The 15,521-nt window shown below is 33.9% G+C and overlaps 1 protein-coding gene across 9 annotated transcripts in view; it reads left to right on the plus strand.

The window, feature by feature from the left end:
• The window catches only part of BIRC6 (baculoviral IAP repeat containing 6), a 213,632-nt gene that overhangs the window by 106,306 nt on the left and 91,805 nt on the right, over positions 1 to 15,521 (plus strand). For all 9 annotated transcript variants that reach the window (XR_003037059.2, XM_024998841.2, XM_024998843.2 and 6 more), the window contains 9 exon segments: positions 615 to 731; positions 2,663 to 2,817; positions 3,315 to 3,441; positions 6,003 to 6,113; positions 7,340 to 7,473; positions 10,317 to 10,444; positions 12,659 to 13,221; positions 14,221 to 14,396; positions 15,358 to 15,454. Coding sequence is in view for 8 of the 9 variants with exons in the window: in XM_024998841.2 (XP_024854609.1) it covers positions 615 to 731; positions 2,663 to 2,817; positions 3,315 to 3,441; positions 6,003 to 6,113; positions 7,340 to 7,473; positions 10,317 to 10,444; positions 12,659 to 13,221; positions 14,221 to 14,396; positions 15,358 to 15,454 (1,608 nt within the window). In the remaining variant the exon portion in view is untranslated.

Genomic DNA, 15,521 nt, shown 5'->3' on the forward strand with positions numbered 1-15,521 from the left:
TCTTGTTAGATGCCCCAAGCTCATCATTTACTTTCCCTTTTCCAGACTGAGAGTTAGCCACTTCATGAACAAAAAAAATATTTCAAAACCTTTTAGTGGAAGAATTCAAGGTTTGAGTACTAGATATACTTGTTGCTAATTTGGGGCTGTTTCCATGGTCTCTTGATGGACAGATCTAGGGAATGTGTACACACATTTGTGTTTATATTTATTTCTGTATTTGTTTGTCTATCTAGCATGCCGCAAGTTCACAGTGATACATCAGTTAATCTAACTGCAATCTAACTCCATAGCCTTCATTTTTCCGTTGTTCATATTTCTCTTTTCTCTTGATAGTGAGGTGCCTGATTCTCCTTCTCTTTAATATACTTGCTTCCACTGTCCTTGCTTCCCTTACCTGGGCTGCCTCTCTTTATATTGCCACTGTCCTGTCTCTAGCCTCCTTTGCCCAGGTACTGTTAGCTGCTGTTCCTCTGGTGCCCGTGCCAGGTTGCTCTGATGGGAAGATGCATTCCTCACCCTGTCTGGGGCTCAGATGTCAACATTTTGTTGTAGAAAGTAGGACATGAATAATAATTATTAAATAGCTTTTGTTTTTTAATTGTTTTTTGTAGCCCTAGATGCTCGCCTAGAAGTTGGACTTGAACAACAAGCAGAACTTATGTTGAAAATGATGTCTACCCTGGAAGCAGATTCCATTTTACAGGCATTAACAAATACATCTCCTACATGTATGTAAAAGTCACCACTCTTAGAGTATTATACTTAACAGTTTATCTCTTGATTATCGTCAGATGTACTCAGTAACAGTGGATTTTTTAAAACATTATTTTTGGCTGCACTGAGTCTTTGTTGCTTTACAAGGGCTTTCTGTAGTTGCGGTGACCAGCGGCTACTCTTTTTTGCTGTCGTGGGCTTCTCTTGTTGTGGAGCGTAGGCTCTAGGCATGCAGGCTTCAGTAGTTGCGGCTCTCAGGCTCTAGAGCGCAGGCTCAGTAGTTGTGGCACACGGGCTTTGTTGCTCCATGGCGTGTGGATTCTTCCTGGGCCAGAGATTGAACTCATGTCTCCTGCATTGCCAGGCAGATTCTTATCCACTGCACCACCAGGGAACTACCAGTGACAGATTTTTAAATTCTCCCTTGCTAATTTAGTAGCAAGTTGAGAGATAAGACAGAAGATTAATGAATTCAGAGGGTGGAAGGGGAACAGAACACCTCCATGTAGTGGTCTTAAGTTCAGTCCAAAAACTTGAGTCATGTTTTGCTATTTGTGGTAGTGTGAGGTTAATGACATTTTTGGGAAGCCTGTATAGCTAGCTGCCTAGGAATTTGTCGCATTATATCCAAATTTATGATAAAGTGGGTTTCTTGATAGTAACATCTTTATCTTCCTTGAGGACATATGAAAGAAGATGAAAGACATATCATGATGACAGCCAAGTGGGGCTGATTGAACTACAGAATTGAGACGACTTACTACCTAATTATCTATAGCAAAAGAAGAAAAACTTTTTATAGTGAATGACCAGATAGTAAACATTTTAGGCTCTCTGGGGCTGTGCATTGTGTTTTGCAGCTCTACTGTGACTTAAGCAGCTGTAGACAAAATATACCTAAATGAATAGCTATGGCTATTAAGAAAGCCATGTTACAGAGTCTGGTGGCCTGCCATATTTGGCCAAAGGACAAGGTTTGCTGACTGTTGATGTTGTGCTAGACTTCAGTAGATCCCCTTATGTCATGTGAGTACAGTTAAGAGAGCAGCCTGTCTGCCTTAAGATAGAGCTGTGCTAGGGAGATGGTGATGTTTTTACTTTTCTTAGGTCAAGAAAAATGAAAATGTGGTGGGACATGGTGATGAATAAAAGTATAGGGATACTAGTTAGAACCTAGGAAGCATGTCATGTCTTTTGAAGGAGAGTTCACAATTCATTTCAATAGAGAAATTTGGGTTTTCAGATCTTCCTATGTAAAGTTGAATTCTTTTGGTTTGCATTTTTCATTTTTTCTTGTCTTAGGAAGTACAGAAAAAATAGAAAAACCTAAGAATTGGTGTAATGTTCTGCTTCTTGATATAGTCTATCTTTTGATTATTCTTCTGCCCAAAACTTACGTTCCTCATTTAGTATAAAACTTTCTAAATATATGAGAAAGTTCTCTTAGCATCCTTTTATTTCTTTGCTCACCATGAATCTATACTCCGTTAGTTTGGTGTGTGTATCCTCTCATCAGAACTTTTCAATAGTTCCCTGACAATTTTAATGTGTCATTCAAGGTTGAGAATCAATGGATTAGAGTCTAGATTGTTCTAAAGCCATCTTCTCAAGAAATAGGCAAGGGTCTTCTTTCTTTTCCTTTTTTCCTCCCTCTTATTAATTAGGAGAAAATTGCAGATAGAAATTGCTAGAGAGTAAGATTCTTTCCCTTTGGTGGACAAGTGCCGTGAATTAGGGAGCTTCTCTTTGTGGTGATTTTTCTTTTGAACTTTCAAGTAATGTTGTAAAACCATGTTCTCAAACAATGTAATGCTGAATCATTTAAAAAAAAATGCAATTTTAATTAAAAAAAAAAAAAAACCTTCACTTAACTGTACATATTAATAGCTAGTTAACATTTCTCCTGCTACTTTGTGATAAAATCACAATTGTGTTTAATTTTCAGTATCACAGTCTCCCACCGGAACGGATGATTCACTTCTAGGGGGCTTACAAGCAGCAAACCAGTCCAACCAGCTTATTGTACAGTTATCATCTGTCCCAATGTTAAATGTTTGTTTCAACAAACTTTTTTCCATGCTTCAAGTCCATCATGTTCAGGTATGACTTCAGGAGAAATGGTGTATTTTTAGACGTTATTGCTGGCCTGGAAAAGATGACATAACTGGAAAGATCAGTCTCAATCAGATAGGGATGATTTCTTTGTCACACTCAGATGGAAAAAGCTTAGAGGTATTTTAATTAACCACAGTTCATCAGTGATAGGTTATTTATTATTTTTATGATTTTAAACTTTACTTCTTTAGTTCTAACTGCATATTATACACACACCTGTATTTAAAGACTTGAGTCACCTCTTTTAATTTAGTAAAACATTTGTATTTGGTAAATTATAAATTTTAATTCAGTTAAATTTCATTTGATCTAGATTTTTAAGATGTTTGCGCTTCACCTGAATTGAAGTAAGCAAAAATAGTATTTAATTGACAGATTATTTACTCATAATTGTAAGGATTCATACATAAGTTTTTTGTTTACATGGTATTTCATAATATCATGGGTACATTTTCTCTCTGTCAATTTTCATTGTTTTTCAGTTGGAATCACTTCTCCAGCTGTGGCTCACATTGAGTCTGAATTCTAGTTCATCTGGAAACAAAGAAAATGGAGCAGACATTTTTTTATATAATGCTAATCGAATACCTGTCATTACATTAAATCAAGGTAAGATTTATTTGCAGAAAAGTCATTAACATAGCATAAAGTAAGTTAAAAAGAAAATGATTAGGTTAATAATCTTTATCATGGTTGTACTGTTTTAGTAAAACAAAAAAAACCTTTTTAGATATACTAACTTATTAATTAGCAGGAAAGAGGACAGAAAACTGTACCATCTGTATTATGTCTGTGTGTAACACAGACATAAACTCTACAGTGTTTGGTTAGTCTTTACATTGTATTTCCTTAAAGTATTGTCTTGTTCATAAGCTCTCCTTTTTTTTTTCTTCATTCATTTGGCTGTGTCAGGTCAGTTATTGGGTCTTAGTTGTGGCACACAGCGTCTTCATTGTGTGCCTTTGTTGCGTCTTGTGCATCATTTGCTGCAGTGCACGGACTCTCTAGTTGAGGCACGTGGCTTAGTTCCTCTGAGGCAAGTGGGATCTTAGTTCCCCTACAAGGCATCCAACTCTCGTCCTCTGCATTGCAAGGAGGATTCTTAACCATGGGGAAGTCCCATAAGCTATTCTTTTGCAACTGGTGTTTTTTAAAATGTGCAGTAGCTCTAGAGAATTAGTAGATTGGAGAAGGATGTCAATTTTTTTATAGAAGTTGTGTTCATTCATTTTGTTCTTTTCTTGAGAAATGCAGAAATGTGGGAATTGCGGGACTTGAATAATATCCTTTAATAGGAGTAGAACTACTCGGTTTCAGCTCTGGTTACAGGAATCTGTTTAAAGAAAAGTAAAAATTATTTATTCCTGGTGCTTTCTCTCTGGAGATGTGCATCACACATGGCCCTCATTTGGCCTGTCTCAGCCTTAGTGACATCTGTGCTGTCTCCTGGTCCTGCTCATATATACATTGTCTCTATAGGAGCCAGCCCTACTTTAATTATTAGGTTTCTGTGTGTTTCACTGTATTAATGATTATTGTTATTAATTTTGCTCCCATCCCTTTTTTAAACTTTATTATTGTGAAAAACATTAAACATAAACAAGGGAAAGAAGTATTAATTATTTTTTACTGGGTAAGAAGTATTAATTATTTCTTACTGTCATCAGATATTTGGTTAGTATTCAAATTTCCATTTGTCTAAGCTGTTAACAAAACTTTTTTGTTTATTTGAGATGGAATCTGTAGAGGGTCTGGACATTTTAATTATGTTTTAAAATTCCTCCTATGTCTTTTTTTTTTCCCATTCCTTTACAGAGTTTTTTTGGTCAAAAAATGGTTGTTTGGTAGTTAGACATGGAGCTTAATCTGATTTTTTGTTTTGTTATTTAAAGGCAGTTTCATAGGTTGTTTGTTTTTGTGTTGTTGGTAGGCAATGATGATTAATGCCTAGAATTACTAGCCATTCACAGGAAGTTTCAAAATGAAAATAGTCTAATTTTGTTATTCCTTTTTTAATTTATCTTGAAATATCAATACTTCCATAAAGAGAAACTTACTTTAATGTACTATCATGTCACCCTTTGGATGTACAGTTTGTATAATGGAGGCAGAAAAAGTGTTGTAAATTTTTTGTATTTTAAAATTAAATTTTAAAGTTAATTGGTTCACAAGTAGTCTATAATCTAGACCACTTAGTTTCTTTATTAAATATAAATTCATGATTTAAAAATATTTATGTTTCTGTCATAATCATTGTTTGTTGATGCTGAAATTATGCTGTTTGTAGTCAATAAGATGTTTTCTTTTTAGATTGTTTTGGTTTTGTTTTTTGTGAAATACACAGCGTCTTTTTTAGGTTTTAGTATGATAGGTATTGCAGACTATGTATGTTTCCTGCCTGGGTTCTGGAATCAGCCATTTTACTCGGTGTTTTAGGGGCACAATTAAGTGCTCTATATTATGTTTGCTTATTTTTAATACCTTTTTTCGTTCTCCACCTGCCACACGTGCTTCTTATGTAGGCCTTGTAGGTGACTTAGTTATTGTTTTATTTTGTGCTTTTTCTGGGAAGTTGCATTGATTTTGAATGGTCTGCTCCACCCCTGTCTTTCTAGGATGCCCTATTTTCAGTTTTTGATTTTGCAGAATATGAGGATATTTAGTAAATATGAGGATATTTAGTAAAACACACGGAGAAGGCAATGGCACCCCACTCCAGTACTCTTGCACACGACTGAGCGACTTCACTTTCACTTTTCACTTTCATGCGTTGGAGAAGGAAATGGCAACCCACTCCAGTGTTCTTGCCTGGAGAATCCCAGGGACGGGGGAGCCTGGTGGGCTGCCGTCTATGGGGTCGCACAGAGTCGGACACGACTGAAGTGACTTAGCAGCAGCAGCAGCAGCAGTAAAACACAAGTTATATATAGCCTGTAGTTTGGAAAGGATGACATGTTATTTGTCACGGAATGAGCTTTAGACTTAGACATAAAATGTTGTTGACTCTAATGCTTTAGTTATATTTAATGGGAAACTCTTATTTATGTTTTGAGGACACTAGTGAATTGATTTTGAAAATAATGTCATGGTTTTAAATTCTCTTTGTTTCAATTCTTAGTAAACATTTGCCATGTCTGAGTGAAAATTTCTCCTTTCTCTTTTCCACATAGCCTCAATAACCAGCTTTCTCACGGTGTTAGCCTGGTATCCCAATACGCTGCTCCGGACATGGTGCCTTGTGCTTCATAGTCTAACTCTCATGACAAACATGCAGCTTAATCGTAAGTTCAGACATTCCTTTATATCTCTGACATACACTTTTTTCCCCTTGCTATCAGGTTCTTAAAAAGATGCTTCCAAGAAGTGAAATGGTTGTGGAAATGATTGAACTTCTTATTTGACTGTGGCTGTTAAGCTTCTTCTTAATGTGTCTTGTCCTTTGTGCTCCTTTCCTTTGATTGTATACGCCCGTGTATCTATAATTACAAGTTTAAGTTATATTTTTACCTCCTAAAAACTTTTACTTTTAAAAATCGATTACTTTTAGAGTACAAAATCAAGTATTTAATGTTAGCCTGTGTCTTGTGCTGGTTATTTATTCTTTTTAGAGTAACTTAGCACTTAAAATGGTTTATTCATTAATATATTCATGAACATATATGACTAGATATCTCAGTTTGTGCTTTTCACATCTAAAATCTGTTTTCATGGAATCGAATTGTTTCTTCTCAGATTCTAAACTCCTAATAGTTTCCTACTTTCATTTCCTGTTTAAGTTAAGATAGTAAAATTAATTTTTGAACCTTTTAAGAACAAAACTTCCCTAGTGGTCAGACGGTAAAAAAATCTGCCTGAAATTCAGGAGACCCAATGTAATCCCTATGTCAGGAAGATCCCCTGGAGAAGGGAATGGCTACCCACTCCAGTATTCTTGCTGGGAAAATCCCACAGACAGAGAAGCCTGGCAGGCTACAGTCCATGGGCTCGCAAAGATTCCAGCACACTAAACCACTAAGACTTTCACTTTCTATATGATACTGACGATAGATTTGACTCGAGTATTTTGTTCACTTCAAAAAACTGTTGTATTGTCGGTATATATCTTAACAGTAGCTGACATGCTAAAATGAATAAATTTTGCCTCAGTTTATCTTCAAAAGCTGGGTTAAACTTTATCGGAAAAATAAATCTTTATTTCTAGAAAGGGACAGTGATTACTAAGAATAGGCTGACCAAAAGGACAGTAAACATTTAGTTATTTCTTTTCGACTTGTCTGTATACTGAATAAGATATACATTAAACTAGACGTTTTTCACTGCCAGAAAGGAGGCAAGAGATCTATGGTAGAGGAAAATAGTGAGGCTCAGTCAGTACAGTAGAGATTTAGATTGTTTTTAGTAACTACCAGGAATATATGAATTTTCTTTGAAACCAAGAGATGTTTTAAATACTGCAGTTCCATTGTTTCAGACTGTTTGTTGAAAACTTTTTTTTAATGCTTTATAGCTGGTTCCAGTAGTGCCATTGGAACTCAGGAGAGTACTGCCCATCTGCTGGTTTCAGATGCAAACCTGATTCATGTTTTAGTGAAGTTTCTTTCTGGCACAAGTCCACATGGAACAAATCAGCACAGTCCACAGGTATATGATTTTTGAAATCCAGACATAGGCTTAGATTATATAGTAAACTTATTTGTAAAAGAAATTTTAAGTGTACCTAAATATGTAAAATTTTTATTGCTAAGGTATTAAATGATGGCTTTTTATGTATAAATGTAATAAAATGTTTTGAATTATTTATAATAATAATAGCTGTACTGAAACAATATAGCAGGTAGTACATTTTCTCTTGGAATTACTTGATTTTTATGCAGAGATGCATTTTTGGTGTTATATTGTATTATTTGTGAAACTTTCTAAACAAATACTTAAATGTTAGGAAAGCATTTCAAAACTATGGGAGTTTAAAAATATTTTTAAAATAATGTATTGTGTTTAATGACCTCTACAGTCAAGATTTGAGAAGTCACCTAACTTAATTCTTTTATAATATTAAATATTTTGTTCAACAAAAAAAACAAAAAATTGACATGGATGGACCTAAACAGTATAATGCTAAGTGCAAAAAACAGAAAAACAAATGCTTTGAGTTTATTTATATGTGGAACCTCAAAAAGCATAACAAATGAACAAAGGTAATAAAAGTGAATAGAGTCATAGATATAGGGAACAAACAGGTGGTTGCCTGAATGGGAGATTGGGGTTGGGGAGTGGGAAAGATGAGAGAAATGGGTGAGAGGAATTGAGAGGTACAAATTTCCAGGTACAAAACAAAAGAATCACCAGTATAAAATGTACTGCGTGGGGCATATTGTCAATAATAAGGCAATATCTTTATGATGACAGGTGGTAACTAGATTTACTGTGGTGATGGTTTTGAAATGTATAGAAATATCAAATCACTGTTGTACAGCAGGATCTAAATAGTGTTGTAGGTGAATTTCACTTCAAAAACAGACTCATAGAAGAAGAGATCAGAGGTAGGGGTTGGGGGAATTGGATGAAGGTAACCAGAAGGCAAAATCTTCCAGTTATAAAACAGGGAAGTACTAGGGATGTAATGTACAGCAAGATAAATGTAATTTACATTTCTGTATATTATATATGAAAGTTGGCTGAGAGAGTAAATCTTGAGATTTATATAGAAAATATGTTTTTCTTTTATTTTGTATCTATATGAGATGGATGTTCTCTAAACTTACTGTGGTAATCATTTCATTGTGTCTGTAAGTCAAATCATTATTCTGTACATTTCAAACTTACACAGTCTATGTGTCAATTACATCTCAGACCCGAAAGGAAAAAGATAAATACTGCTTTTGTTAATTCAGAGAAAAAAGATATATCAGAACTTACAAGCTTTTTTAGTCTAACCACAGATATTTCTTTTATATCAATTGGCTCAGACGGTAAAGCGTCTGCCTACAATACTGGAGACCTGGGTTTAATCCCTGGGTTGGGAAGATCTCCTGGAGAAGGAAATGGGAACCCACTCCAGTACTCGTGCCTGGAAAATCCCATGGACGGAGGATCCTGGGAGGCTACAGTCCATGGGGTCACAGAGAGTCAGACAACTGAGCGACTTCATTTTCACTTTCAAGCTTTTGTTGTATTGCTTTAAAAATTATTTTTCCTTCATTATAAATTTCTTTTCAAATAAAATGTATTCACTGTTCATAGTATCTTTCTATGGATTATTCATAAATGTTTTGCAAGGTTATCTTTTATTTCTTAGCTCTGTGCTTACCTATGTGTAAGATCTGTACTGTTTCGGGTGCTAGAGATTTATGTAGTAAACGAGACTCTGCCATTCTTGGAGCTTAAATTCTGTTGGGTGCATTTAGTCAGTACTGTCATACTACAGAATAGACCTTAATTTTGTAGATCATCATAAAATAAGTGAAAGAAAAAGATAAGAAAAGACTATTTGTAATTTGATTGGCTCAGAGTTTTGATGGGGGGGACAGAGGCATGTTATCAAGTGATTATTATACATAAAGATTGCATGAATGGAATGTGAGAATTCCTGAAATCACTGATTCCAGCTTCTTTATTTTACATATGAGAAAACATGCACTATCTGCATTGCCAACAATTATGCAGCTGGTTCATGGTAGAGCCTACGTGTCAGGGAGCATACCACTGTATAAAATAGTGTGTTTCCTCTCCCCCCACTTTCTTCTTTAAAGGCAGAATAAAAGTTATTCAAGATCATGCTTTCCACAGATATTTTGGTTTATAATAGATAGTTTCGTTATGAATGTTAAAATTTTTATGCTCAGAATTAGAAATGAAGTTTGTCTAAAAGGGTTTTGAGAACTCCATTGCATTTTGTTTTTCCAAAACTCCTGTAGGGTTTATGATTATAACATTCTAACACATAGTTCAGGGTTAGCTCTTGGTGTAGCTCTCACTATAGTTTTTTTTTCATTGAAGAGATAGAAGTTTGAAAAGCTTTTTATTTTTCTTTTGCAGATTGCTACAGGTTTATTTTTAGCTCTATGGTTCTAGTTTGGAGAGTTTTTTCCCTCCATTCATTTTAGTATTTGCTCTTGTAGTCATCAGAAGCATGACCTTTTGTGGATCACTTAGCCTGTCTGTTGAAATGGGATAATTAAGATTGTGAAAAATCACAGTTTTTGTGCTTTTGAAAGCATTGTAGAGATATTTTTTGTGTAATTTAGGTGAGTCTTTTTCTATATTGAACTAAATAAGTCTGACGTAATGGAAAAATATTGACCATAGAATCTGTAATTTTCAGTTTGAAACATATCAGGACCTAAAAGCTTAGTTGGTTTCATATTATCTTGTTTTTCAAATGAGAAGTTTCAACCATATGGCTCTTAACACTTGATACTTTTAAATGAATAATTCAGTAAATGGAATCACTAAGCAGTTTTCAGTAGAATTACATTTTTCTTCAGGTTGGTCCAACAGCTACGCAAGCTATGCAAGAATTTCTTACCCGATTGCAAGTGCATCTTTCTTCAACATGTCCTCAGATATTCAGTGAATTTTTGCTCAAGCTAATTCATATACTTTCAACAGAAAGGTAAACTTCAATGTCATTAACATATATTCCTGATGTATTAATAGAAGCAATAGGTAATCCTCCAAATAAAGTTTCTCTTATCATTTGTTGGGAGTTTATCTGGGGATAGACAAGCAGGATGATATCAAGAATTAAGAGGGAAAGATTTATTGATATGTTTCCTGATTGTTTTCTTTTCATTATGGCTCTCCCAGATCCTAAGCTTCTTCTATTGTTAATGGACTAATGGGTTCATAGATTAGTAGTTATAAACCTTCTACCTGAAATTTACCTGAAGCTCTTTAAATTATTCTAGAATAAAGGTAAGGAATTAAAGCTACTAGTAATTTTATTTGAAACCTACTTGATAAAGATATCTTAAAAAAGAAAAATATTAATCTCGTATCAAAATCCTAAATAAAATTTATTACCAAAGTCAAGCAATAGATTAAAAAGAATAAACTGTGACCATAATGGGTTGATTCTTAAAATCCATGAATACTTCAATATCATATACTATATATCATATTTATGAATCGTTTCAGCATACTATGAGATACTTCATAAAAGCCAATGTTGCTTTCTGAGAAAAACTTTTAATGAAATATTATTGTATCATCTTATTTAAAATTACAGAAAAAACATGAACAAACCAGACTCTATTATGTTTATTTTAAAAGTTCCCATTAATATCAGGAAGAAGTTAAAAATGCTGTTGGCTATCTTTATTATTTAATTTCATTGTGGAAGTGCCAGTGAGGTTTTAAAATATTTTAAGGTATATTTGAAAATGATTAAAATAACGTGGAGAGTACATCACACTTTCACAGTTAGTTTCAAAATTGGAAGTCAGAAAAAGGTATGGTTTATAATATGATAAAATAATTAATAAAGTAAAATATTAAAATTAATAGTTGATTTAAATAGTATACATTAATAATTTATTCATAATAATAGTTATTTTAAATAGATCCATAGCAGAATGCCTTAAACCTAATATAAAAATTAATGCAAAAAATTTATATGGAGATACGTTTTCATAGTGGCAGAAAATTTTATCCCAGAGTACTATCCTCATTTGTGTTTTCTTCCTTCTGTATAGCTTTTTTAAAATACTAATGTGGTTGTAGTTCAACTTGTTCATAGTGTTTGTGCAATGATGAAGCATAAGTGTGGGAAGGAGTAGATTCACAAAACCCAAAAATGTGATATTATGATATGCATACATGTAATTGGAAAACATGAAACTGAAATTTTGTTGTATGATTTCATTACAACTTCAAGAGTTCTCACAATCCCTCTTCTGGTTCAGTAATTTGCTATAAAGACTCGTAGAATTCAGGAAAAACATTTTACTTACATTTTTCAGTTTATATAAAGTATAAAACTCAGGAACAGCCAGATAGAATGGATGCCCAGGGCAGCGTATGTGTGGGGGACGTTGAAGGGAGGGTGCCTATGAATGAATGTGAATTCTCAGGGCTTAGTGTTGCCACCCTTACATACCTGGAGTAACAGTTTGTTAAATATTTTAGCTGAATTCTTCTTACACTTATGTATGTTGCCAGCATCTTGACTTCCCAAGTTCTGCCACAGGAAACCCAATGCTCATATTCCACCTCCTGGAGATGCTTATCTTTTCATAGATTTAAGTCTTTTTGGTACCCTCAGCTCTCTGATGGGTTCAAGAAAAGCTTTGACCTCAGCTCTCTGATGGGTTCAAGAAAAGTTATGACTTTAGAGTTAATTTGGCTTTTTTTTTTAATTGTTAAGTTGGGGGGACAATGATCTTTCCAGCTTTCTATATCTTAAGCATAAGCAGAACTTGAGAGCATTCAGTTTGATGTGTTAAGAGTGAATTGGTTGAATCCTAATTTATGAAAATCAAGATTAGTAAGAAATGTTTAACAACATTTGAGGTTCTAATAATACAGAGCTCATTCATTATGAGGAGTGCCTTGTGATATATAATTATTTTAGTCTGTGGCTTAAAAATCACCTCTTTGATTTACTTGTTCTTCAGTTTTCTATTTGGAAGGAAATTTATTTTTTATTTTATATGATAAAATGGAGGTAAGAACAAGAAGGACGCAGGAAGAGTGGGAAACTCTGCTGCAAAGTGAAATAGTGAATACCAGGAGTTTAGTTATTGTCTAGCTTTCTTGTTTTCTGGTGGTTACCTCTTTCAAACAATTTAAAATGGGTTAATTTTTAATCCTCTCCCTTTTTCTGCAGGGGTGCCTTCCAGACAGGCCAAGGACCTCTTGATGCCCAAGTAAAGCTGTTAGAATTCACTTTGGAGCAGAATTTTGAAGTTGTTTCCGTTAGTACTATTTCTGCTGTGATAGAGTCTGTCACTTTTTTAGTGCACCACTATATCACTTGCTCAGACAAAGTCATGTCTCGAAGTGGATCAGATAGCTCAGTGGGTGCTCGAGCATGCTTTGGGGGACTCTTTGCCAACCTCATTCGTCCAGGTGATGCAAAAGCAGTTTGTGGTGAAATGACAAGAGATCAACTCATGTTTGATTTGCTAAAACTGGTTAACATTTTAGTTCAGCTGCCTCTTTCGGGCAATAGGGAATACAGTGCAAGAGTGCCTGTGACCACCAATACGACAGACAGTGTTTCAGATGAAGAAAAAGTTTCAGGAGGCAAAGATGGTAATGGAAGCACTAGTAGTATTCAAGGACCGCCTGCATATGTCGCTGACTTAGTGTTAGCCAACCAGCAGATTATGAGCCAGATTTTGTCTGCTCTGGGCCTGTGTAATAGCAGTGCCATGGCGATGATAATTGGTACGTATTGAGAACATTAATCTTAAACCTGTTTCTAGTACTGTATCTCTTTCCTTTAGCAATGTATGAATTCATTTTCTTTTTACTGTACAATACAGTGTTACTTTATTGTAAACATCTTAGCCTGACTGATTGTTATTAGTTAAAACTTAGAGTGGCATACATCAGTTGAAAATTTTTAAGTGTGAAATTTTTTTAAATTTGAAAATACTAAGAAAATAACCTGTATGGAATTAAATTAAGAAAAGGAAGCAGTTTTGTAAGCTAGGCACCATAATTTATAGTCATATATCTCTAACGTTTTAAAGGTGAAGAATTAGACATCAGATTTTGTATTAGGGAATGAGTAGATTTTATTTACTTACAGTTTCTTATAACGTGAAGTATAAATTTTTGTTCAAGTTGTAACAGTTTCAATGACACATCGATGTAAAATTTATATATTGTTTCTTTTCTACTTCTTTGAAAGCTAATATGTTAATTATTTTACACTAATTAAGTTTCAGTAAATTGTATCAAAATCCATTCCTGATGTAATTTTGCTTATTAGTATTTCTTCCTTCATGTAAGGGAAAAAAAACTATTGTCTTTTTGATTAAAAGTTTTAAAGTATAGTTGCATAATAGTATCAGTTATTTTTCTCTGCTTTTCTTCTTGATATGTATAATGTGTTCCTCAGTTGTGTGATAGAACGACTTTTTTATATTGTTACCAACAACAGACGTATCTTCTATAAAAAGATAACCAAAAATTATTCTCTAGTGAATGTTATGTTAGGTATTTTAATTTCTAGACATGCATATATGTATATAGACACACAACACACGGACCCACACAACACATGGACCCACACACAACACACGGACCCACACACAGCTGTTTTGTATGCATTCTTCAGTGGTTTGGGGGAAAAAATGGCTTGTAAGACTCTATTTAAATTATTACTGGTTTTTAAGGATTTGCTTTGTAAAAAATGTGTAAACTTTTTATTTAAACTAGGAGCAAGTGGATTGCATCTCACTAAACATGAAAACTTTCATGGTGGGTTAGATGCCATATCAGTTGGGGATGGACTGTTTACCATACTGACAACTCTTAGTAAAAAAGCGTCTACAGTTCATATGATGCTGCAGCCAATTTTAACCTACATGGCCTGTGGATATATGGGCAGACAGGTAAGTTCAATCCAGCAACAATTGCAGTGATTTAAGTAGTAAATAGCAATGGGAGCAGAGAATTATCTGTAAGACAGAGACAAATAGAGTATTCTAGTTATATATTGGAAAATGAACAGAATCAGCAGATGAGAACTGTAGATTAATAATACAAGTTGAAGAGAAGTCAAAGTAAACTATGGTGATGTAAGAGTAAAATGTTTTTAAATTTTAAGATTTTCTTTCCATTGTCTTAGGAAGTAGTTCTTTCCTTTTCCCTAGAAATAGCATAGTTGAATACCAACATGTTCTACATAGAAGTATGTATGAAAATTTAATATGAGTATTTTTTTTCAAGCTTAAGTTGCATATTTAGTTTCCTTTCAGTTAAAAGAGGTTAGAGTAATTTTAAAAGAGAAGTAGGTTAGAATGTTATTACTTTTAAAATTTCCTTTTTCAAAATGAGATTTTAGGAGCCAGTGTGATTATTTTACCTTCTAGTCTATTTACTATTTTTTTTTTCGAAAAGCAGATTTTAAAATATAATTTCTTAAGGAATCTTTTATATGTCATTGTATAATTATCATTTTCATAAATATGTATTGAATCTGTATATATATTTCCCCATTGGAAGATACAGAGATAAATATTTGAGAAGGCTGCATTTTTAAAGGAAAGTACTGTCTAGTGGAAAAGGGAATCAGTGCACATTAAGGTAGAAAATGATAATACTAGGTAAAGACAGACACAAAAAGTGCTGAGTTCAGAGAGGAGACTGTTCACTTACCTTCTGACACAGGCAAGATTTCTTAAATATTTTGGCAGACATTTTATATTAAGTGATTTAGGTTAAGGTTACCATTTTATAATAATTAAATATAAAAGAATGGTATATTCAGTGAAACTTAATTGTCCTAATTCATAGTAAATTAATAATGACCTTTTAAAAATCACAGCATACATGTATGGTTTATTTTTTTAGGGCTCTCTTGCTACTTGCCAGTTATCTGAACCATTACTGTGGTTCATTCTGAGAGTACTGGATACTAGTGATGCCTTGAAAGCGTTCCATGATATGGGTAAGGGAAAATTTCCAAAACTGCCTTTTAAGTGTAATGTTAAGTAGTACAGTATGTTCTTATTTTG

This window comes from Bos taurus, chromosome 11, assembly GCF_002263795.3.
Source record: "Bos taurus isolate L1 Dominette 01449 registration number 42190680 breed Hereford chromosome 11, ARS-UCD2.0, whole genome shotgun sequence".
NCBI lineage: Eukaryota > Metazoa > Chordata > Mammalia > Artiodactyla > Bovidae > Bos > Bos taurus.